General features: G+C 36.9%; 1 protein-coding gene across 9 annotated transcripts in view; it reads left to right on the top strand.

Annotated features, from left to right (window-relative positions):
• The window catches only part of Pkp4 (plakophilin 4), a 217792-nt gene that overhangs the window by 51429 nt on the left and 142389 nt on the right, over window positions 1-23974 (top strand). For 8 of the 9 annotated variants that reach the window (XM_042683404.1, XM_042683397.1, XM_042683403.1 and 5 more), the window contains exon 2: window positions 19754-19890. In XM_042683404.1, coding sequence (XP_042539338.1) covers window positions 19759-19890 — 132 coding nt within the window. In that variant the 5' untranslated portion in view covers window positions 19754-19758. Of the gene's footprint in view, window positions 1-13753; window positions 13833-19753; window positions 19891-23974 lie in introns of those variants that run through there. The other variant, XM_042683398.1, reaches the window with a different exon arrangement.

Genomic DNA, 23974 nt, shown 5'->3' on the forward strand with positions numbered 1-23974 from the left:
TAGAATCAGAGCCTCATACTTAGTAGATGGATGCTAAATTAAAGATTGGAATGAATAAATAAGCAAGTTTCTCCCTTTAAAAACTTTCCAGCTTTGACCAAGAGCTTTCTGTTTTATTGCTCTTAAGCTTCTCATGTTTATAGTCCTAAAGTATACTTATCTCACTGTTAACAGCTCTTCTGCCAGCAAGAATGGAAAACAAATGATTAGTTATTACTTATTTGTTAGTAATGCATAATTGTTGGAATATGGAGGAAAGGTTACTTTGTGACCTTTACATATCTTCAAAAAAACTTTATTACCTTATTTGGAATGTGTGTAGCAAATTAGATATTACTTATAAACTCTTCATACAAATTTATAGGAATGTTCAATTGTTTGGTTCTCATCCTAATACAATGTATTATTATAGTTTAAAAATGTCTTTGTATTGCTATGTTCACCAGCTGTTTCTGTACGGTTCAGGTATGGCTTCCCTTTGTTTTGGTTAGCTGTCCTGTTTTTTGTAACAGATGAAAGTTACTACAGATTGTCAACTTACCTGTTCTATCAGTCTTTACAGAGATGCCTCTTCTACAATAGAAAATAGAAGAGCAAAATACTGTTTTCAGGTAGCAATTAAGAGAAAACTCCATTGTTGTCCTGGTTCTAATCAGCATAATTTATGAACTCTAGTTTATAAAATATTTATATTGCTCCTGCTTGCTTCATAAAATTTTTGTAAGAGTGAATTAGGTAACTGAATGGCAGCGTTAGAAAGACTGAATTCAGCACTGGGCATGTTGAGTTTGACTGTCTGTGAGGGCACATGTCTAGGACACATGAAAAAATCAAAACTATTATCACCAGAATCAGATTTCCTAGAAGTGGTCATCAGAGTGTGAAGATTCTACCCACCCACTAAATGTAGACTTACCAGCCCCTTAAGAAATCCTGCCTCTTGCCGGGAATGGGAATCAGGACACTGACCCCAAATCATAGCCAAGGCTTCACCAAGATTCCCCTCCTGCATATGATACCTACAATAGTTGTTGCTTTAGGTAAATACTGTAGCTTCCATTTGCGGTGAGGCAGAATGAGACAGACATGTCAGGTGGTGATAAGTATGTTAAGATGAAGAACTGATGAGTGAGTAGGGAAGGGAGTGAGGGCTTAATGTAGTTACCAAGAGGAAATTTGTGGGCTTTGGTGTGAAGGAAGGCCTCAAGTGAGGTGATTCAGCAGAATGAGGTAAGGGACAGAATGCTAGGGATGGGCATGCCAGGGCTTGGACACTAAGTGTGAATGCAGGTGGGGGAAGGGCAGCATGTTGCTATTCCTGAAGTAAGGATGTGGATGGGGACAGGGCCTGCTTCTCTATCAGAGAGAGTTCTATAAGAAGATATCATACACAAGTGGCGCATCCTTCAATTGGGAGCACCAGCACTTTGCATTTTGGAATATTAAGTAAAACATTTGGAGAACAGTAAGCCATTTTCCTTCCCATCTATTGTGAATTTTGAAAAGATTGGTTATGTACTTTTGAATTATATGGGAAGCGACTCCCCCACCCCCCCTTTTTTTTTTTAGAATCGCATTGCTATATTTGCCCACTGTAATAGAAAGAACCCAGACCAAACCATAGGGAAGGTTGAAAGTGGGCTTCCCGCATTCCGGTTCTGAGCCTCTAGTCACTTCACCCTGCACTGTGACCCTGGATTGATTTTCCTCCAGTTGTTTGGCAGTCTCTGTGCCTATTCAGCTTGGAGACTTTCGGTGCTGGCTATGGTTGAGGAAGTGACAGGGGCCCAGGAGAAGGTACACATTGGTGTTCCTATCCATGTTACTTCAAAATGGTGTCAAGAAAAGAAGGAATGTGGAAGACCACTCATACTTCCCCATCTAGAGTTCTTTGAAGTTATTCCTTTTGTTAGTCTTTAAGTATATGTTTCTACCACATAATTTACCTACAAAAATGTTTGGATCTGGACACAGGCAACTTCAGTACTCTCTGGCAGAAGTGCTTCTTGGCTAACCTTGTATTGGTACCAGGGCTTCCTTGATGCTAGTGTTTCTGTTCAACTTAAGTACTCTTCACTGTGTTGTATTTAAAACATAATCCCATACAACACATTTCTTCAAAAATTTATGTCTGTTTTTAACCTTTTAGTAATACTTTATGAATTAGAATGTTCTAATAGTCAGTCTGAAGTGGATTTGAAAAGAGACTTAGAGTGAGAATGTCTCCCATTTCTTCTAACTAAAATGTTGACACAAAATTTTGCTAATAAGTTCCCATAGATGTAATTTCACCTTAAGTACTTTAATATAGCTATGTTACCAACTGCTGGTAATCAAAAGTGGTTAAGAAAAGAAATAGTATTTTCTAAAAGTACTGTAGGTATTTTAAGGTTAATTCTTGGTTGCACTCCTTTTAGAAGCAGTGTTCTTGTTAGATTGCTGCCATTCCTTCTGAACAGCAGTTTGGAAATATACAAAGAAAGGATGCATAGTCCAGCGATTTCTGTGCTCAGCACATTTACTCATCCATTTACTGTCTTGTTCTTTGTCTTCCTTCCAAGGCCAAAGTTACATGTCCATTCCTTGGGCATCTTTATATTGGATGTTTGTCTTGTTCCATGTATTTTATAGTCGGGCAGAAGTAGTGATGCATAAAGGATTGATGTGACACACTGAATCAAGAAATATTTCAAGTTTATAGAGACATCTGTTCTCATTTATTTTTTTTTCCTTTTTACTTGGGTTTGAATTTAGGGCCTGTACTTGTTAGGCGGGTGCTCTGCCACTTAAGCCATTCCACCAACCCTCAGTGTTTTTCTTTATGTGACTGACCATAGTGAGGGACTAAACATTGGTCTATGATGTGAGTGGGATGGCCTTGTTAAGATGTAACTGTCCATAGCAGCTGTCAGAACAGTCAAACTGGGACGCGGCCATGGCCATATGAAACTATCCTTTATCTGACACGTTCCCTGCTCACTCCTTGTTTAACTTTCCTCATTTGAAAAACTCAACTACTTGGAAAAATGAATTATAGGTCTGGAGAGAAGCAAAGACTTGCGTCTTAGCTTAATATTTTTCAGTTCTTTTGTAATCACCAGATTACTGAGGTCACCATTACTGTCTTGCTCAAACTTATTTTTGCTTCTCTCCAATACCAAAAGAGCAGAGGAACTACATTGTTTAAGCAATCTGAAAGCATAGTGGTGTTCGAGGCCTTCCTTGAATGTGGGAAAACCTCTCCATCATGGTTGCTAGTTGTCTGCAGAGTATGAACTATTACTCTCCAGTGGTGAGCTTCTGTCCAGGATTGAAAAATTCATGCATCCATCACCTGTAGTGGGATTGCTTCACCTCGGCTTATTGTGTCTCTGTCACAGAGTGACTGTTGCTTTTTCCCTTAGGAATGAGCAGTTTTCTCCACACAAAGGCCATGTCATTCCATATGTGACTTTGGAAATAGCAGCAAATTGTGAAAGAGAGAAAGTTAGAAACTGCTGTGTGCCCTAGGCAATTCCTAATTTCGCGGACAATTCTAATGCAGGCTTGATTGTAGCTTATAATTGATATATAGATAGGAAATTAGTGCTGAGAGACCCAGCTGCATTCAAAGTAGCTGTAGTGACTCAGGAAGAAGAGCAAATTGTTGGAATAGAAAGTGAACAGATTGCCTTTTCAGTTTCTTTTTCTACCCCATCAAAGTGCCAGCTTGCTCCCATCTTCAGGAAACATTAAATTAAATGTCTTATTTGTCATGGTACCTCTGATGTTGAGGATTATCTATGTTGCTGTGATTCTTGAGTTGTGAGCACACATACTTCCGTGTGGACAGATGGTACTTCTGACACAGGCTTTATAATCTCAGGAGAATGATGGGGCATCAAAGTGTTACACTTGTACTATCCCCTTAATTGTGGAGAGAGCTTTGTGTAGTTGTGGAAACTTGCCTAATATGTGCTCTTTGTTCTGCCAAGTGTTCTAAATATTTACTAAATTGCTTTTCATTGTTGGTACTTCATTGGTGCATGTTCCACCCTTCAGAGTGCATTAGGTAGAGGTTCTCCAATGTTTAAGGAAACACCTGTCAGTACCTTCAAGTGACTTGAGTTGAATGGCACAAAAATGTGTTAGGAACCTTCATATGTTAGACTCAAAATACTTTTGATTATGTCACATTAATTTAGATTTAATTATGAGTTTGTAATCAATTCAGTTTGATAGAGTGAAGTTTTCTTTGCACTCTGAATAAATGAAGTGTTAAGCAAACCAAATTACCAAAATTATAAGAGATGTAAACATAGCTAAATCTTGCAGATATTTAACTAGCCTCTTAGAATCACCAAAATGCTGCATGTTCATGTGGGAGGCACGCACACACATGCACACGCGCATATGTGTGCACTGATCATGGGGCTTAAACTCAAGACCTGGGAGATGTCTCTGAGTTTTTTTTTCTCGAGGATATTGCTTTACCACTTTCTGCTTTCTTTTCTCTACTTCCATCCTTCCATCCTTCTGTCCTTTCATTTTTTTGTTCTTTCATTCTTTCTCTCTTAATTGGAGATAAGAGTTTCATGGAGCTTTCTGCCCAAGCTGGCTAAAAACCACAATCCTCAGATCTTAGCCTCTTGAATAGCTAGGATGATAGGTATGAGCCACTAATGCCTGGCACAATGCTGCATTTTAATCTGTGCATTTAAATCAGGACACAGGAATCTATTTTGTGTTTTTTTTTTGGCAGAAATAAAAAATTTCTTTAAAAGATGAAATAATGCAGTTCTTCATTTTTTTGCTTTCACATGTCAGGTGCCATTTCCTTATGTTGAAACATAATCAAGACTTTGATAACAGCTTTCTGGATTGTTGCTAGAATTATAGCTCTGATTCACAGGGTCAGATTGAAAGTACTGTTTAGTTATTCACTCTGCAGGTGAGAATTTAGAAATACTAGTGTGACTGCATTGTGACATTGCTGTATTATCTCCTGGAAATGGAATGTAGCTTCCTTGACTTGTGGTTATTTTCCTAAATTCTTGCTTAAAGCTCTCACTTATAAAGAAACAAGTTACTGAACTCAGAAGGTTAAAGATGAAATCTAATTCTTTCTGACATTTTTAGTGCCAACTAATGAACAAAAGGCTTCTTTAAGGAGGCAGGTTTTCAGTGCTTCTTTGTGTCTGACTATTAGCAATATAATATATTAACCATTTTTCTGTAAGTGCTGTGTTATTGTGCCATTTTCAGCCTCTCAAATAGTAAATCCAGTTCTGTCAGCAAGCATTTTATTAAATGCTTCAGCACACATGTTAGACACCAACAAGAGGATAGGGATCATGGTCTCAATAAACTTAAATCTAAGTAGACAAGAGAATATTTTAAAGAGCAAAAACAAGTGGATGGAAATAAGCATTGTATGTTGTTGAGACTCGAACTGGGTTGGGTGGATTGAAGGGGTGAGTCATCCAACCCCTCACCCCACTTAAAAATGGCAATTCTAGAATGCATGGAGAAGTGCTTTTGTGATCACGAGGAGTATACAAGTTATATGTATGTAGAAGGAAGAAATCAACTTGGATTTCTACTTGGATAGGACAGTGAGAGCAGGGTTGTAGCTTAGAGTGCGATGGAGAGGAGGGGTAAGTCCACTTTCCAAGGCACTAGCAGCGGACTCAAGGCATGAGATGAGGGCTGTATTGAAGAAGTGTTATGAGCCACTTGGGGACAAGTGAATGCACAGGGACACCTTCCAAATTGCTATTAAATTGTTGCTTCTGATTTCTCAACTACTGGATTTGATCTACCACTCTTCAGCATTTTTTGTTGTTGTTTCTTGTTCTTGTCTTGTTGGTTCTAGCCATTGAACATAGAACCTTGAACATATTAAGCACGCAAGCTCCTGCTGAGCTCTACCCCTGGCCCTCTCCTACGCCAATTTCTATTAGAAAAGACTAGACAGTATAAGAGAAAACTGGGTGGGTCTGAGTCAGGTGAAGGAGAGGCCTCTAAGGAATGTGGGCCAGAAGGAATGTTTGAAGGTCTGTAAAACCATGTCAGAGTTCTCTGAAACCTCATGACCAGTCAGCACAAAGATGTTTCCCAGGGCCTTTAAATCTGCACTCTTTATTTTTGTACATGTTGTATTATGTTGATCAAAAGAGTGCCTTGGGCTAATTTAAGATAGGCAATTTTATTTGAATGCTCTAATTTACCAGAACTTCAAAACAGTGTTCTGTCTTTTGGAAGATATGAGTATATCGGAGAATTGGATTTATCTTTGAAAAATCTAATGTATTATTTATCTGATGAATTACATTTGTCCAGTTAACTGTGTCACTTGATTGAATTTCTTCCTGGCAAGCAGTAACAAATGTACTTATCAGAGAGAGACAGAAGCAGGAGTCCGCTAACCAACTATTAAATGGAAGATGTTTGAAAAGTAATATTTTTCCTTTACTAGTTCTTTTTCTTTATCTTGTATTTGTGTGCACACGCACGCGTGCATACATGTACATATACTGGGGCTTGAACTCAGGGCCTCACATTCTTGCTTTGCTTTTGTGTCCAAAGCTGATGCTCTTCTAGTTGAGTCTACTATTCCACTAAACTGAAACATGCAGCTTTTCTCTATGATATAGCATTTAATCTTTACATTTGAGTTATTCACATATAATCAGAAGCTAGTCATAAAAAACATCTCCAACACACTCTGAAACTGTCCCTTTGGGTGTTTAGTCATGTTCAGTTATAAAAATGGGCAATATTATTAATAGCCAGTAAAGTATGGTTTAAGTATAGTATATCAGTAAATGTGGCATAAATTATAACTCAGTTTTTAATATTATGATGTACATTATCTGGAGAGGTTTTACTGGTTACTCAGTGCAATTTGAAGACGATTCTATACCTGTATTATATATGTGTGTGTTATATATTTATGCTCTTGAAGGTGACCAGACGCAAACAAATGAAATATTGAAATTTTAATGAAGACAAGCTTTATTTTAAAGATGTGCAAAGTAGGAATGTTGTCCAAGTGGTTACTTTTTGTTGGGCGGGGTGGAAGGGCGCCTGGTCTGGGGGCTTGGTCTGAGAACTGTTCCTTACCTTTTGTACTTAAGGCTAGTGTTCTACTACTTTGAGCCACAACACCATTTTTGGCATTTTGGTAGTCAATTGGATGTAAGTCTCATGGACTTTCCTGCCAGGGCTTGTTTTTAACTGCCGTTTTCAGATTTCAGACTCCTGAGTAGCTAGAATAACAGATGTGAGCTTCTAATGCCTGGCTCTACGTGGTTTCTAATATATGTGAAATACCGAATCATGTTATTCTAGTTCTTAGTTTTGAAGTTGTTTGCAATGTCTACAATATTTAAATGCATTGCTTTAGAAAAGTAAAATTGTTAAACAGATGATTGGACATAAGTGATACACAGGAGTTAAGATAACATCTTCAAAAGATAATTTAAACAAGTGAATATTGAAAGAGAGGAGTTAATATGCTCACAGTGGCATTTTTTTTTTTTTTTTTTGGGTCGGGTCGTGGGGCCTGAACTCTGGGCCTGGGCACCGTCCCTCAGCTCTTCAGCGCTCTACCACTTGAGCCACAGCGCCACTCCTGGCTTTTTTCTGCTTATGTGGTGCTGAGGAATCGAACCCAGGGCCTCAGGCATGCGAGGCAAGCGCTCTACCACTGAGCCACCTTCCCAGCCCCTCACAGTGGCATTTTTATACATAAGCACCGCACCACAAGGCCATGGTCAAGGTTCACCTTGCACAGTTGTTTATAAAACATCTTAGGCAGCTATGTCAAGTGGAACAGCTTCTCACTGAGCAGCCATGGTGTACCCATGTGCATGGAACTCTGTGAGCTGAAGCCTTATACATTTTTGAATATTTAGCTGTTTTCAGCATGTGTGACTAATAGATGTATTACTCATATTGACTAACCTTTTCATTTGTAAGGATTTTGTGCAAACCTTTTCGTAAATTTCTCAATCTCAGCTGGATTTTCATCTTGGGAAAACACTAGTAGCAATACAGTCTTCCTCTCTGAAATCACACCACAGACCTTTGAAGACACTAACAGACCTCAAGCTGTCTTCAGTTAGAGTTCTAAGATCTAGGAGTAATATATTAACCGGACACTGATTTCTTAATTCAAAACTACAGTGTTCATTTAATCTAAGCATTAAGATCTTTCAAGTGATTTCTCTCTCCTCTCCTCTTCTCTCTTCTCTCTTTTCTCTTCTCTCTCCTCTCTTTCCTCTCCTTTTTCTCCTTCCTCCCCTTTCTCCTTACTCAGATAGGATACTAACCCAAGATTCCTTTTTGAGGGGCTTCTTCAAATCTAATGGTTCTTATGCCTGATGAATAACACCTATATTATAACTCTGGTCTGGATAGTGCTAGAGTTTGACCTCAGGGCCTGTGCTCATTAGTCTGGTGTCTTAGCACTTGAGTCATATTTCCAAACCTGCTTTTTGCCAGTTATTTTGGAGATGGAGTCTAGCAAACTTTTCTGCCCAGTCTAACCTCAAATTGTCGTACTCTAGATTTTAGCTTCCTGAGTTGCTAGAATTACAGGCATGAGCCTCTAGGACCCAACTAGATTTATAGTTTGTAAAGTTCCTGAGGGGGATATGGTTATTGACCTAGTTTGTTTTACATCCATATTCAATCATTCTTTGTTTTATTAACTACTTTAAAAGTTTTCTTCTCCTTGAAGCTTCTTTTAGGTTTAAAGAGCAACTCCCTATGTGCCTGGGTGCGAAGCTGGTGGTAATACCTGAGTGCACTTTGTGTTCTTCAATAATCATGTGGACAATGCAAGATGAGGGTTCTTCTGACTTGATGTAATTTAGTTTTCAATCTTTTTTGGGGGGTGGGGGGAAGTTAGTCATGGAGCTTGAACTCCAGCCCTGGATGCTGTCCTTGAACTTTCTTGCTCATGGCTAGCACCCTACCACTTTGAGCCATAACTCTACTCCTAGTTTTCTGTTGGTTAATTGGAGATATGAGTCTCATGGACTTTTCTGCCCAGGCTGGCTTTGCACCATAATCCTCAGATCTCAGTCTCCTCAGTAGCTAGGATTACAGACATGAGCTACCAGCACCTGGTGCTTTAATCTTTAACTCCTTTAAGGAATTATAACCATGTTACATTACCATGTTCTATAATTCTTTTCCACACCATTCACCCCCATCTTAGTCTGGTTTTGTTGTTGTTGTCGTTGTCATCATCATCATCATCATCATCATCAGTGTTGTTATTGTTGTGCCAGCACTGGGGCTCTAACTCAGGGCTTCACATTCTCACTTGTTTTTTTTCTCTCCAGATTGGCATTCTACTCCTTTATCTACACCTCCACTTCCATTTTAGTTTTGAAGATAGTAGGTAATCCTTCTCTTTCCCTGTCCTCATGTTTCCTCTATCTTCTCACCCCCAGGTTATAGTGGTTTTTTTTTGGTGTTTTTTTTTCTGTTTTTCTCTTCTTCCTTTTCTTTTTTTCCCCACCATGATTCTAGACGATTGACATTCTCTGAGCACAACACACTGAGGTTTTATGCTTCTGTTTTGTAGTGACTTTCATCTTCCCCAATGACCTTCCTTTCCCCTGAAAGCTGATCTTTCTTCTCCCTTCCACCGTGGTCACTTTTATGTTTTTTAACCATGATATTCATCATGCTATTTTAGTTGCTCTCCTTCCTGCTTGCCTGTGGACCCATAATGGTCATAAAACCTAACCTTGTCTGTTTTTTACCTTGTTTCAGTTTGTTTTGTGCTTCAACAGAAGAGACACTGAATACTTATGTACTTTTGTTTCAGGCACTTTCCTAGGTGCTTGTGAATACGATGGTGATCCACATTAAATTAGTCTCTGCCCATACTGCACCAAGAATGGATTGTTGTGGTGGTACAGAAAAGTGAATAGGAAGTTACTGCTCAGCCCATCACTGGTTCTGTCTGTGTGTTTCAAAATTATATATCCATCTATAATGGCTGGTGTTTTGTGCTTTCTTCAAAAAGTTGTTTGGAGATATTACATGTGAAAATGCATTTGACTTTGTAAAACTAAAACGATAGCATCAAACATGCAGTCTAAAACAGCATGAGCTTGGAGGCATAGATGAGGCGGTAGGGCGTCTGCCAGTGAGTGAGAAGTATCAGGTAGTGAGTTGAGTCCTGGTCTCCAGTGGGGGAAACAAAAGGAAACAGTATGAAAAAGCTTGCTGAAGGCAGAGAAAACAAAGGATAGTATTACAATTGTCAATCTACATTTTTTTCTTTTGATGCCTTTTTAAATTTTAATTTTATTGTCAAGGTTATAGTTATGTAAGGTAGTAAACATTTCATGTCTAACTTGTTACACCCTTCCTCATTTTTCTCCCTCTTTCCTTCCCCTCCAATCTTCCCCAAGTTGTACAGATCATTTCCAAGATATTGTCTTATGAGTATTGCTGTTGCATTGGTCCCCCGCACCCCCCCCCCCCCGTGCTTTGTCTCACCATTCTGTTGCTCCCATTCCCTGCCCTAATTCAGATAAATATATATACATTACCCAGGGTACCGAAATCAAATACAATGACAACAATGATAGTTTTTGATCCCTTTTTTTGCCTAGTATTTTTTTTAATCCTAAAGAGATACTTGAAAAATTGTAAATTATTGAGTATATCAGTATTATTAAAAGATACCTTGATTTATATATGTATATATGTGTGTGTGTGTGTGTGTGTGTGTATATATATATATATATATATATATATACACACATTTTTTTTTTGCTTGAATGATAGCCAGCTCATCCGTGGTAACCACCATGAATAGATTTTTTTCCCTCCACATTTTTATTGGTGCTTATTAATTTTGCAGCAGAGAATGGAGTGTCATTGTGATATTTCTATACATGCATATGGTATACTTTGATCATATTTATCCCTGTATTACTCTTTCTTTAAACATGTGTACAGTGTTTTCGAGGATATTCCAATTGAAAACTATCAGCTTTCTTTTTTGTATCTGTGTACTTTACAGATTAACATCTGTCCTAAACTGGATAAACCATTTAATATCCCAGATGGGGAGTTGATTTGCCAAAACAAAGTATCAGTGTGTACTGTACAACTAGATAATTCCATATGAATGTTCATGAAAAATGCATGGCCTAGAACAAGCTGATTTCTTTCTATTTTTTTGAAAGCCATTCAGTTCTTCAATTACAAGCTAAGTTTCCAAAAACCTAGTATTCATTTACCAGCCAAAGACAATTTCATATTAAGTTTTGTTGGGAATCTTTACTGAAAATAGTTTAAACTTTTGTATATAAGTTTTTAAAAAGCACTTACGTTTTTTGTTTTAATATATTGAATCACTCAAAAGCTAGAGCCAGCTTTTAGTTGTGGGATAATATCTCTGTCTAGTTATATTTTGTTAACTAATGAAAACTATTACTGCATTGAAGAATTTTCCAAATATGCTACAAAAATGTTAAAGGATGGTCCTTGCAAAGGTGGAAGCAATGCCCCTGAGATAACAGCTCAGGGGCGGAACACTTGTCCAGCATGTGTGAGGACCTAGATTTGGTTCCTAGTACAGGCAAAGTGTTTTGTTTGTTTTTAAATTAAGTTCTGGCATTGAGATTTTGGCTTAAGATTATCAGGCTCATTTATTTCATGATTTCCCAGAGCCTTCATGAAGGTTCTGCACCAATATTTCTCAAACTTTCTGATCTCTGATGATAGAGATCATATTTGCATGAAAATTCCTGGGCAAACCTCAGTCTTATATGTCTTTCATGTTTCAAGCTACCATTGCAACTATTGGTGCCTACATCCCACTTTTAGTAACAAGATGCCAAAAGTTGCTCTACACTGTTTCCTAGCTTTACTATAATAGGAACTTCATTGTGAATTGAATGAGCCAAGGAATCTTTTTTGAGAATTTTAACTTTTAAATTGAATCTTGAAGCTTACAAATAAATTAATTTTTGACTTAATCTAAGAGCAATCACAATATTCCCATAAAACTGGGAAAATTGACAGGAATGAAGGAACTGGGAGAGATGGGGGAGAATAATGAAAGGTGACATTGATCAAGATATATTGTACTTACAAACTGGTTTGTTGAATCAGTTTGTACAAGTACTTAAAGATATATATATATTTAAACCCCAGCTTCTAGGTTAAGCATGCCTTTGAGCCCCTGGATTACATTCCTAGACACTGAATGACCATTTAACTAGTTCATCTAGAACCGAAAGCCAGTGTCAGAGATACAAAGACAGCTACTATTTAAGATAATGAGGTGTTGCTGGATTATATAGTTTTTTATTTTTAATATACTGTATAAATATTATTAAATACACAAGTCCTTAATTAGGCAGTTTACTTTGTTGCCTTTAGTAATTCACATATCAATGACTATTTTTAGATCCACATATTGCTGTACTAGTGATTTTGTTGTCTTTAATCTTGGCTAACAGTAATATTTGATGTAAAGAACTAATGATTGTAACAAATCTTTCATTTGAATAGATTGAAGTTTGATATGGCTTACCATGCCCTTAATTGCAAATTCTATAAAAACAACAGTCTAGGGAGGTTGTTTTTAGAACTCTATTGAACCTAAAGTCAATTTACTTAATAAAAATTTATACTTGTAAGTGGGCTTTTCCCAACTTGAGTCAGTCTGTTCTGCTAGGAATAGTGTTTCCATTTCTGCATATCTTGAGATTCTTCTGTGTGCTAGCTGTTAGTTCCTCCATTTTCCAGATCTGTATTTCATTGTACTTATTTGTTTGTATTGTTTTACAAAAGGCAACAAATTTGGTAGGATGTCAAACTCTAACCTGTCTGTATGGTTTAGGTAACTCCTACCCTGTAGATCAGTATCTAATACAGTCAAATAAGTATAAGAAAATTCAGCATGTAAAATTTAAGTATCTTACTTAAAATAATGTAAGCTTCACTTTCTTTATCTCATCTTCTATCTTGGTGGGCATATCAAATAGTGTCATTCATTCAGTGGATAACAAGCCATCATAAATCTCAGTAGCTCAAACAACAGCAATTTTTTTTTTCCTGGCCATTCCTGCTCTTACCTGGGTTCTCTCAAGTGGATATAGTCAGCTTGTGGAGCTGGAGCTTGATTTTCAGTTATTTTAAAATTAGTCTTACACTCTCTGAGTTCTTGGCCAGAATGACTAGGATCCCTTTGAGTCTGGAGCTCCTTCACAGCATGGCAATCTCAGTTCAAGCGAATGGGCTGCGAGGCTATTTAGGATTTAAGTTTAGTGCTTCACAAGATCATATCCCTGCCATCTTGTTGTCCAAGTACATCGCATGACTAGCTCTACAGTGAGGGTGGCCCCTGCATGCTACCTCCTTCTGAGAGGATCTTCAAAGTCTTGTGTACCTAGTCACCTGTCCTATTTTAAGTTCTTCTCTCCTCAAGTTAAATCAGGACATAGGACCAACTCTACATTTGCCAGCTTTTTTCTCTCTCCTTGATACCAGATAGTAGCAAAATCTATTCCATTTCTAGTTTTTCTAAATTGTTTCACCGTGTTTCTAGTATCCTAGCTGTCTCTGTCATATTTTGAATTTGGTTGCAGAACTTCTAAGAAAGATTACTTAAGCAAATTCTAAGTCCTAATGTGTCCTAAAATGCCTTTATTTTGCCTTCAATTTCACTTGTAAGTTTGGGGAGTATTTGGAAGCAATTGCTGTGTCTACTGTGATCAAGATAAGATCAGTTTCCAAACTGATTCGCCCCACTCCCCCCATTTCCATTTACACCTGAGACCCAGAGACTTCAACATATTTGTCTTGAGGTAGTTTGTTTCATTCATTTTATTATCTCATTTAAAATGATTCATATTTAGAGTTGAGGAATTTTCACCCCTCTTCTACTCTTCCCTTTCTCCCCATCTTCCTCCTTGTCCCCCTCATCCTTGTCTTGTTGATCATCCTGTTCTTGTCCCCCTAAAGTCTGATATCTCCTCATCTCTTGAGTCTGCAACTCTCCTCCCAAATATCCCAATCTCCAAAGTAGGGTGCTACCTGGTTTATGATATGATTTCCTCAGTTACTTTAAAATGGTTCTGCAGTCATTATGTTTCCAGGCACAACTCTGGATTTATTGTGATTGCCAGTTCTTATCTATTCATTATAGCTAGGAAGGATTTAAGTGTGTAACAAAAAAAAAATAAATAAATAAAAAGAAGAGAACTGGAGAACCCAATCTCTTTTCAAAGAGATTCCCTTTTCTTTTTTCTTTTCATTGTCCCTCCCTTTTCCCTCTCTTTTCCTTTCTTGTTTTATGTCTTCTCCATCAGAAATAACATGCCTTAGAGAAGAGTTGGCAATGCCTAAGTGCTATCTGTGTTTCTCAAGATATACTTTCTAGATTTATTAACAGTTCTGTGGTGCTCCCTGATTGTGATAGACATAGATCAACACTCTGTAACACCCAGAAGCACATCACATACAACCAGAATGGCTGCATAGCAATGTGAACAGTGTTGACTCTGATGTTATTTATTAACTGTGGGTTTTATTTTCAAAAACATTATTGAATAGTATAGGTCACAACGTTGGTAACATAGGTCTGTGTTTCCTTTTTTAAAAATGAGAAAAACTATAGAAGTGGGTTAAGAGAATATTTAAAATTAAGCATATTCGTGTCACCTATTCCTCCAAATCACATCCCCTCCCTCCCTGCAGAGCGCTCTTTATACCATTTTCTGGTGATCTGCTTGCTGTGTATTCATGTCTATATCCACATTCTCTTATAAATAGTTTATCTTGCCTGTTTTAAAGCTTTGCATGAATGATATTCCACTTTATTTTTTTTTAAACTTCTTTGATTCAACATTATGGTTGTGGGAATAGTCCTTTTATAGAGCTTTGGTTCGTATGTAGCTGTAGGTGAAATACATTAGTGAATATTTCACATTATATTATGTATTCCACTATTAGTGGCCACTTGAGATGTTTTCAATTTAGGGGTTTTACAAGAGTGCTACTGTGAACATATCTGCATGTCCTTCCAGGAGTATACCTGGCACCCAGAGTGTCTCTACTTAATCAAGAATGGGATTACTTGGGTACAGGATGTGTTTATTGGCAGATCTTCTAGACAATGACAAAATACATTCCAAAGTAATGGCACTGTTTACATAATTATCAGCAGCATTATCAGTTACCATTGTCCCCCATCCTTGCCAGCATTTCAAGTTAAATGTTTGCTATTATGATGCTTGTATATTGATATCTCCTAGAAGTGTTAATTTCTGTTTTTCTAGTTACTAGTAAGGTTGAAGACTTCCCTATTAGTCTTCTAGCCTTTTCTTGGAAAGTCTTTGTTTAAATATTTTGTACACACACACACATCATATATCTCTATATATACACATATAAAAAAAGTACTCTTCACAGAGACATATGCACAGACACATATCTCCATAAATAAAAACATCTATTATGTATATATTATTCTCTACAATTGCCATGAGTTTAGCATGTAGCTCCCTTTTATATAAATGCTTGTCAATAAATTTTTTTTGGATGAGCTGCCTAATTAACAGATTAGTAATTACCCCATATCCTCTAAATGGTTGCAGATTTTGTTATTGTTTCTATTGCCAGAAAATATTTTAACTGAAAATTTTATCTGGTGTTCTTTTTATCTAGACTAGATTCCATAAGACACTGAAGATATTTATTTATTTTTCTTAATTTCCCCATACTGTATTTTATTCCATAATATGTATTCCAGTGTCATTGTAAGTAAAACAAAGAAATTTTTCTTTGTTACATAATAATGCTCTTAGTATTTTTCTGTTTGCTACTAAAATACTTTATTCATTCTATGCTTATTCAGACTGCCTTTGCTTTCATACATTACTATATTTTAATATATGTTTTATATTACTATAAGCTGACTTTAGCTTTTGGGCAGTGATTCACTCATATTGCTCTTGGCTCTAAAGTAGCCACATTTTTTATGCCCAGCATGCTTTTGAGCTAACCTCAATACAGGAACCCACACTTATCCTGGTTTTTGTTTGTTTGTTTGTTTGTTTGTCTGTTTTCTTAATGTCAGAGGCAGATCGTTGATGCAGAATAAACTGTAGTTTTTGCACTTTAATTATACTCTCTGGTGAATTCAATTATTGAAGACTGTGGGTATACTCTGTACATACTTATTTCTGTTATGGCTAGAGTTTTTGGTTAGGATTTGGCCAAGTTCAGAACTCTAGCATTGCCCTGTGACCTTATGTAGGTTGATATTCATTTAGCTATATCTAGATAGTCACCACTTGCCCTTATTTCAGCCCCATTTTAATGTTAATTATCATATCATTGTGTGATTTATAATGTCCTATGTGCCTCACTACAGTTTAGACACACACTGCATTTCCCTGCTTACCCTGACAGAAATGGAAATTAGAACAACTTAACATGACCTTCCTTTTGTATGCTGCTTTTAGGTTTTACAAATGACGCTTTCTCCACAGCTCACCCAATATCTTGTCTAGCTCTATAATTTAATGTGAGGAGGAATCTACCTTGTCTTTTTCTGAGTAGAACCATGACAGTTCCCTCCTTTGATATTACTGGCAATCTTCCGTTCTCTGTTCTTGAACCCCTAAAAAAATAACAGTCTGCTTATAACTTTTCTCAAGTCGGTCCCCAAAATGTGACCACTCAAATCAAGTAAATTGAGGTCATGAGAAAAATCACAAAGCCTAATTTCTCACTGTCTTTTGGCTTTTTCCTTGCCACTTGGGAAGAGGAATAACGTAATTCTTTGACCTTCGTTATTATGAATATTTACCTGTGCACATTGTAGAAAGATGATTCTACCTCTCTTTTGACTTACTTAGCTTATTTCTTCCAACTTAATAAATGATCTACAGTTATAAGAACTACAAGAAATCTACTAAGGTAACCTCAGTAGGTTTGTAACTGCTCTTTGTGTTAGTTGCAGTATTTGGGGACTATAATAAAAATAAGAGTAGATAAATGTCACCTGAAATGATGCATGAGTACTATTGTTCTCAGTCTTCACCCATTGAGTGTTTGTGAGCACCTATGATGTAACCGAGCCACTGAGAACTCAGAATTCAACATTATTCCTGCCTATGAAATTTTCTTTTGCTGCATTTATACTATTGTCATTTTCTGTACAAATGTATATCCTCTTGACTTTAGTGTTAATGTCATCATTTGTATCTTTCTATACTTTACCTTGGTCTGATTCAAGTTTTGCTGCATCATCTACTTGATGAGCCATAACTATCTCCGGCCTCCTCTATCTTCCCTTAAATAGTGTGGTACCTCCTATTTATAGTAAGAATAGGTAATTACTGATGTAAAGGTTTTCTGTTTCTCCTTTTCTCAAGTTGTCTTTGTTTACTGAATTTTTTCTTTTTTTCTTATCAAACATCAGTTGTTTCATGACATTTAATTTTTTTGGTTCTTGCAATTATTTGTTTCACTGTTGCATAGTAACATTTTTGTTCTTTACAAACCATCTGCTAATGTTAAGGTGTGCCTTTCTTTTTTCAGCAGCATTGAATACTTTCATATCTTTACTTGCCTTAACTACTAAGACAGAATTTTTAATTCTGTAAGGCATTCTTTTCTTTGACAGAATTCATTTTGTCTTTAAATAATTCATCTTGTCTCTAAATAAGTGTAGGGGGAGATTTTATCTAATTGATATTTTAAATGTGTTCTGTGTGTCAGTAGCGTACAAATATAGACATATACCATAAAATCATTTCATGTGTGTGTAAAGCAGTTAGGCAGCTATTTTTTTTTTATCAGTGAGGATCATGAGACTCAGAGGTTTCATCTTACCTCCACTGTGCTCCCAACCTGAAGCTCCTCCTTCCAGTCATACTTGAGAAGGCCCTCTGCAGACTGGATCCATTTTTACCTACTGTGCTATGTAGCTGGGAGGTAGAGAATTCACCTTTTAAAATGGGCATAAGAATTCATCATGGAGCTGATGGCATCTCTCATTGGGCCTGTTGACCATTTGTGCTTATTACTACAGCACTAACAACCACCCTATAGACTAGAACCCAGTCATTCTCTACCAACCTGGAAGTTAGGAGAATTAAGACTAAGATGGGAATTTGGGTGCTGTGTATATCTTCCTTTTAAAAAAATTTAAATTGGGTTGGGAAGGTGGCTCAGTGGTAGAGTGTTTGCCTTGCATGCATGAGGCCCTGGGTTTGATTCCTCAGCACCACAAAAGCAGAAAAAGCTAGAAGTAGTGCTGTAGCTCAAGCGGTAGAGTGTTAGCCTTAAGCTAAAGAGCTGAAGGACAGCACCCAGGCCCAGAGTTCAGGCCTCACAACTGACCCAAAACAAAACAAAAACTTAAATTGTTACAAAGGTGATGTACAGAGGGATTACAGTTACATAAGTCAGATAAAGAGTACATTTCATTTTTGGATAACATTACCTCTTCTCTCCCAGGTTTTCCCTCCCATCCATCCCTACCCACAAGTTGTATAGTTCATTTTCAACATAGTGTCTAGTGAGTGCCATGGCTGCCTTTGTTCACCCTTTGTCCCTCCATTTCTGTGCCTCCCCTTATACATTTTCTTTTTTATTTACAGGTTAGGATATTGTAATCACATAATTTTGTAATTTTGTAATCAAATGCTGATATTGAAATTTGAATGAAGGGGTAAAATCCCCAGATTAAATATAGATCTATATATTTGATCTATATTTGATCAGGTAGCTGATAAGAAATTCAGATAACATCCCAACATGATATTTTGGAAAAACTATGAAGACTGTTGTGGAAAATATTCATGATCTGTATGAGTATATGAAAAATACATGTGAACAAATATGGTCTTCTTGGCATTCTAGGTTTTGGTGGGATTTGCCAAATGACTGAAATGAGATGGTGGAAAGAGGCTAACCTCATTTATATATTCATTATTGAGCATCTATTACCTATGCCAGCATTAGGCTAGTCTCAGAATGTTAAGGAGAGGCACTATCTCCTGCTAAGAACCATTCTGCTACAGTCTGAGTAACTGAAAAGAAGTATCTCTTTTTCAACATCATTCCCCTAGCTATTGCCATCTTTAGATAATTAGATTCTTCTAAGGAAAGCAAGTCAGCCATAAGACTCCTCCAAGGTTATCTGCATTGCACATTATTAAGGCATTGTATTAACATTTCATACTTGTATTTATTTATTTTCAAGGTTTTCTTGAGTTTTGCATCCTTTTTTTTCTGTTGTGTACACACACACACACACACACACACACACACACACACACCTGTTCTGTAATTCTGTCAATGTTTATGTGTGTGCATACTTTAAAAACTGACACTGTAGCAACCTACAATGTATATTATTTAACTACCTGATAGTTTCATCATATTTACTTACTGTGTTGTGTATCTTTAGGAAATTCAGTCATTAAACTGGATTCTGACATCTTACTTTCCTTAGTGCATTTTTAATTAAGAAATCTCCCAACCCTTTCAGGACATTTTGTAGTATGATGATCTTTCAATGTTGTGTTAGTCTTTATTATCATTTTCATTTAGTTTTTATAATACTAGCTATAATTTTGGCCCTATATATTACCTTCCAGAAATGGACGCACTAAAGAAGTTGTGATGTAGAAATCCACTGTAGTTCTTAGGAGCCATCAATCCCTGTAGGCACCCTGGAGAAAGTGTTAACCCTTTGCCTGCTTGATTGCAGGAGGAATGCCCGCTCCTGAGCAGGCGTCATTGGTGGAGGAGGGACAAACACAGACCCACCAGGAAGCAGCCTCCACTGGCCCAGGCATGGAACCCGAGACCACAGCCACCACTATTCTAGCTTCCGTGAAGGAACAGGTACATCCTCTTATTGAAATTTGCAATGAATTATTTCTTCAATGCCTTTAAAAAATTAATCTTTGGATGTGTTTTCAATTTGTCTAACGTCCTTGACACCTTCACATTTTCTAATTATAAGGTGTTTACATCCCTGAGTACATTGGGATGACTGGCATGTAGAGCCGCTCCAGGTGCCGGTCAGAATCGGATCATGCAGGATACTTGTGCGGCTGCAAGTAAGGACAAAATCGATGGTGATTGGTGTCTCTGTCTCCCCCACATCGCAGAGTGTGTGCATGCGCGCCAAGCTTTGTGAAGCATATTTCACAGTGCCCACCTTCCTATCGGGACTCTGTCCACCTTCGATATCTTTAGCATTTTAACATAGCTCTTAGGGTTGTCTCTGTGGTTTTCAGGTAAAAAGCTGTATTTGTATGTTTGTCTGAATCCAAGCATATTCATTTTGTGAGCTGATGTTCTAAAACTTGTCAGACTGTGCCAGTTTGCTTCAATGTCATGTTTATGTTTATTTTTTAAGGCACTAATACACGATTTATAAATAAATAAATAAATAAATATATATTAAAGTAGCTTTCCAAATTAGGTCTTAACTATAGGGCTTAGAGATACTGAAATTCTGGAATTTTCTTTTGAATTAAAAGCAAATTTAAAACTCTAGGAATTGTTTTCTGCACCTCCCTCAAAAAATATTACATCCTCCATGAAGGCCACTCTGCTGAAATTATTTGATTATTCATTTTGAAAAATATTTTTATTAGTATTAAGTGGTTGTACAAAGAGGTTATAATTCCATATATCAGTTTAGTAGTACAGTGCATATTGGTCAATACAACCCCTTTCATTCTCCCCCTTTTTAAAATACCTTATAATTAAGCCAGACATGTTTTTAATCTCAAGAAATAAGCTAAATATTGTATATTTTTAAGAATATTCTTAAATCATTGTCAGCACCTCAAATGACTAATGATAACAGAATGAAGAAATAATTTGCCATGATTTAAACTAGGCAATGAACAATTCATGTGGCATGAACAACTGCTCCTTACCTATAACGTGTATAAACATAAGAGCTGGGCTAAGAAAAATAATTTCACAACTCATCCTAGTAGCAATTTGTTAAAACATTCTCTATGCCTCAATGAAATTTTTAAAATATTTCACAAAGTGGGACATTAAGACACAGGACAATAAAACAGCTATTGCTGTTGGCAAAGGGGAAAAGTGGCACTTCTCATAGCAATAAGAGGCTGGGAGGTGAGAAGACTGACCCACCGGGGCACTTGGCATTTATTGTGTTCTGGTGAAGCATGATGGTAAATTGGTCAGAATGCCCAAACTGACCTAGAACTAGAAAGTATGCGCAGCAAACATAGCAAGGGAACCTTCATATTTACACCTGGAGACCTGATGTCTCCCATATTAAGAAAACTACAAATACCTGTTGTGAGTTGTGGCCTTAGAATTCTTTGATGACTTTAGATTCCTTCACAATTTTTCTTCCAGAAATAGTGTGTATGTTATGTGGGAAGTTTTTCAAAGGTAGCAGCAAAATATAGTAGTTTATTAAAAGAACTGATATATCTCCCAGGTAATTTAGTTAGTAGGAGGCTATATTCTAGTCTTAGCTTTTTCTGTTTTGAGGAATTTGAATCCATCAATACACAGGTGCAGTTGTCAAAAGGAATTTCGAATATATTTGATGTTAAATACTAGTTAGAGTAACATTTTTAGCTTACATGTTACAGTCAAATTGAATGATTGCTGTTGAGATTATTAAGTATCCAAAGAGCACTATTCCTAGATAGGATGCATAATTACTTAAAAAATAATATTCATCATTTCCATGCCCTGTTCATAATTTTGGAGTGGTGGTATCAGCTCTCCTGGTTGTAAGATGCAGACTGGTCTGGTAGCACCAGGGTCTCTGGTAGGGTATATCATTAGAGAAGACCAAAGGGGGGCCATCCTGACTTTTCTGCTTATTCTGTGATCTCAAGATTTTTAAAGTTGTTTGTTCTCAGTTTCCTCCTTTTTAAAAATAGGTAGGTAACAAAGGTCACGGAGGACATTAGATTAACACATGTAAAATGCTTGTAACAGTAGTTTGCATCTGGTCAGGGCTAATATGACTATTGTCATCCTCTTTCCTATATTGAAAAAAAGGCTGTTGTCCAGAGGGGCTGGTGGCTCTACTTTGACATATATGTAAGAGATTCAGTGAGACTTGTTTTGAACATGGATATCAGAAGACAAAACATTTTGAATATCGAACATCTGTGCTGTGGCCATATTTTACTTAGGCATACCACTAAACTTTTCAAACCTTCACCTTATTGGCCTCAAAATGAGGATAGTTCTATGTGTATATTATGAGAAATAAAACGTGAAAATTTATCAACATAATTCCTTGCAACCTCAAATATACTGTCAAAGCACTTAAAGAACTGCAGAATAAGATCTTTTTAACATGCATCTGAATTTTGAGAGGAAAAGTTTTGAAGTACATCCAAACAACTAATAAATCTCACATGCACTCTTGGGCAATACATATAGTAAGGAGGGAAATGGCAAGCAACTGAAAGCAGTCCTCTTAACAATCTGTAATCAGTTAAATATGTACATTGCTGTTTGGTTGTTATTAAACTATGAAATATTTCCCCAATGGTCAGGCTTTCCACAGGGCCTTCCCTTGCTGGCAGCTGTTCCTGATGTTTGGCATATTGTTGAATCCACGTTCTCTTTCTTTTATGAAATAGTAGCTTCTTACCTTGATGTCAGTCACAGAGCTATATACCTATGTATGTACAGAAAAGGTTCACACTTTTTGGCAGATAGAAAGAGCCCCTTATGCTAGAAGCATGCCTCAGGAATTAGAGTAGGTCTGCCTAACAAGCAGGAAGTCCTGAGTTCAAATTCTGAAACTGTCCACTTCACTTTCACTTCTGTACATAGGTTACCTCTTATTTTCTGATCTCCATGAGTACTTTATATCTGTGCTGTGACTCAATCCTATTCTGTTTTGGATTTGCTATCTGTTTTGGCTTTTGCTATCTATATACAGAGCCATGTTTTAGAATATATATTAAGCTTGCAATAGTGAATGTTCAAGGGAGAATGGATGAGTTAATGCTCAATACAGATAGACTTGTAATCTGCAATTTTTTTTTTTTAACATAGAGTGGACTTGAAACCATAGTCACAATGACTTTGGGAGGAAGAGTCTAAGAAACAGCACCTACATAATTTATTACACATGTGTACATTCTAGTTCTTACAGTGGTTTAAATTGCATGATACCCATAATGATCCAGAAATTACATCCAGTCTTTGCAAGTAAAATTTTATTTTATATCAATGCCCAAATATTGACAAGAATATTATCTGTCCTATTTGCCCAAATTGGTGGGCATCAAGTGCATGGAATAAAAGGGTGTGGTTATTTTGGTGATATCTACCTATGTCATGTATATGAGGTCATGTGGGTAACTGCTAGAGAAATGTTAAGTGTCATGCTTCCTGAGATATTAAAACAACCCATAGTTTGACTTGAATGTGAAGTTACAGGAAGTTTGAGTTGAACTCTACCCATGTGTTAGTTATAATCAGGGCGATCATTGACAGATTCTGCTGTTTAATTCTCCTGCTAATAAGAATCCTGAAGTCCAAGATGAATACATTTAAAGGAGAAGTGGCATGTTTTGTATTCCTGATACTTTTCAGATATTTGGCAAACTTGACAGTGTTGAATGACTAGCTTAATGTCTTATGTGTGGTAATTAGATGAAGTATGCCCAAAGGTAGCACTCACAAAAGACTGCCTCCTTCTGTGGACTGTAGACTGAATTGGTTGATTGATTACACAGATTGGCCACAGATGAATGGGAATTTGATAAGACATTCCTCATCCCATACAACTAGGTTGGGTCAGAGTGCTCACTTCACAAGCGCATGGAAACAATGAGCAGGGCAATTTGGCACAGAGCACACTAGTTTTGTGACTGATAAAGTATCATCTTTTGGTTTTAAAAATGCTCTGTAAAAGAGAACCACATTGTCAATCATGAATAGTGTTACCCAATGC

The sequence above is a fragment of the Dipodomys spectabilis genome, unplaced genomic scaffold (assembly GCF_019054845.1).
Source record: "Dipodomys spectabilis isolate Male_0828 unplaced genomic scaffold, ASM1905484v1 ptg000081l, whole genome shotgun sequence".
NCBI lineage: Eukaryota > Metazoa > Chordata > Mammalia > Rodentia > Heteromyidae > Dipodomys > Dipodomys spectabilis.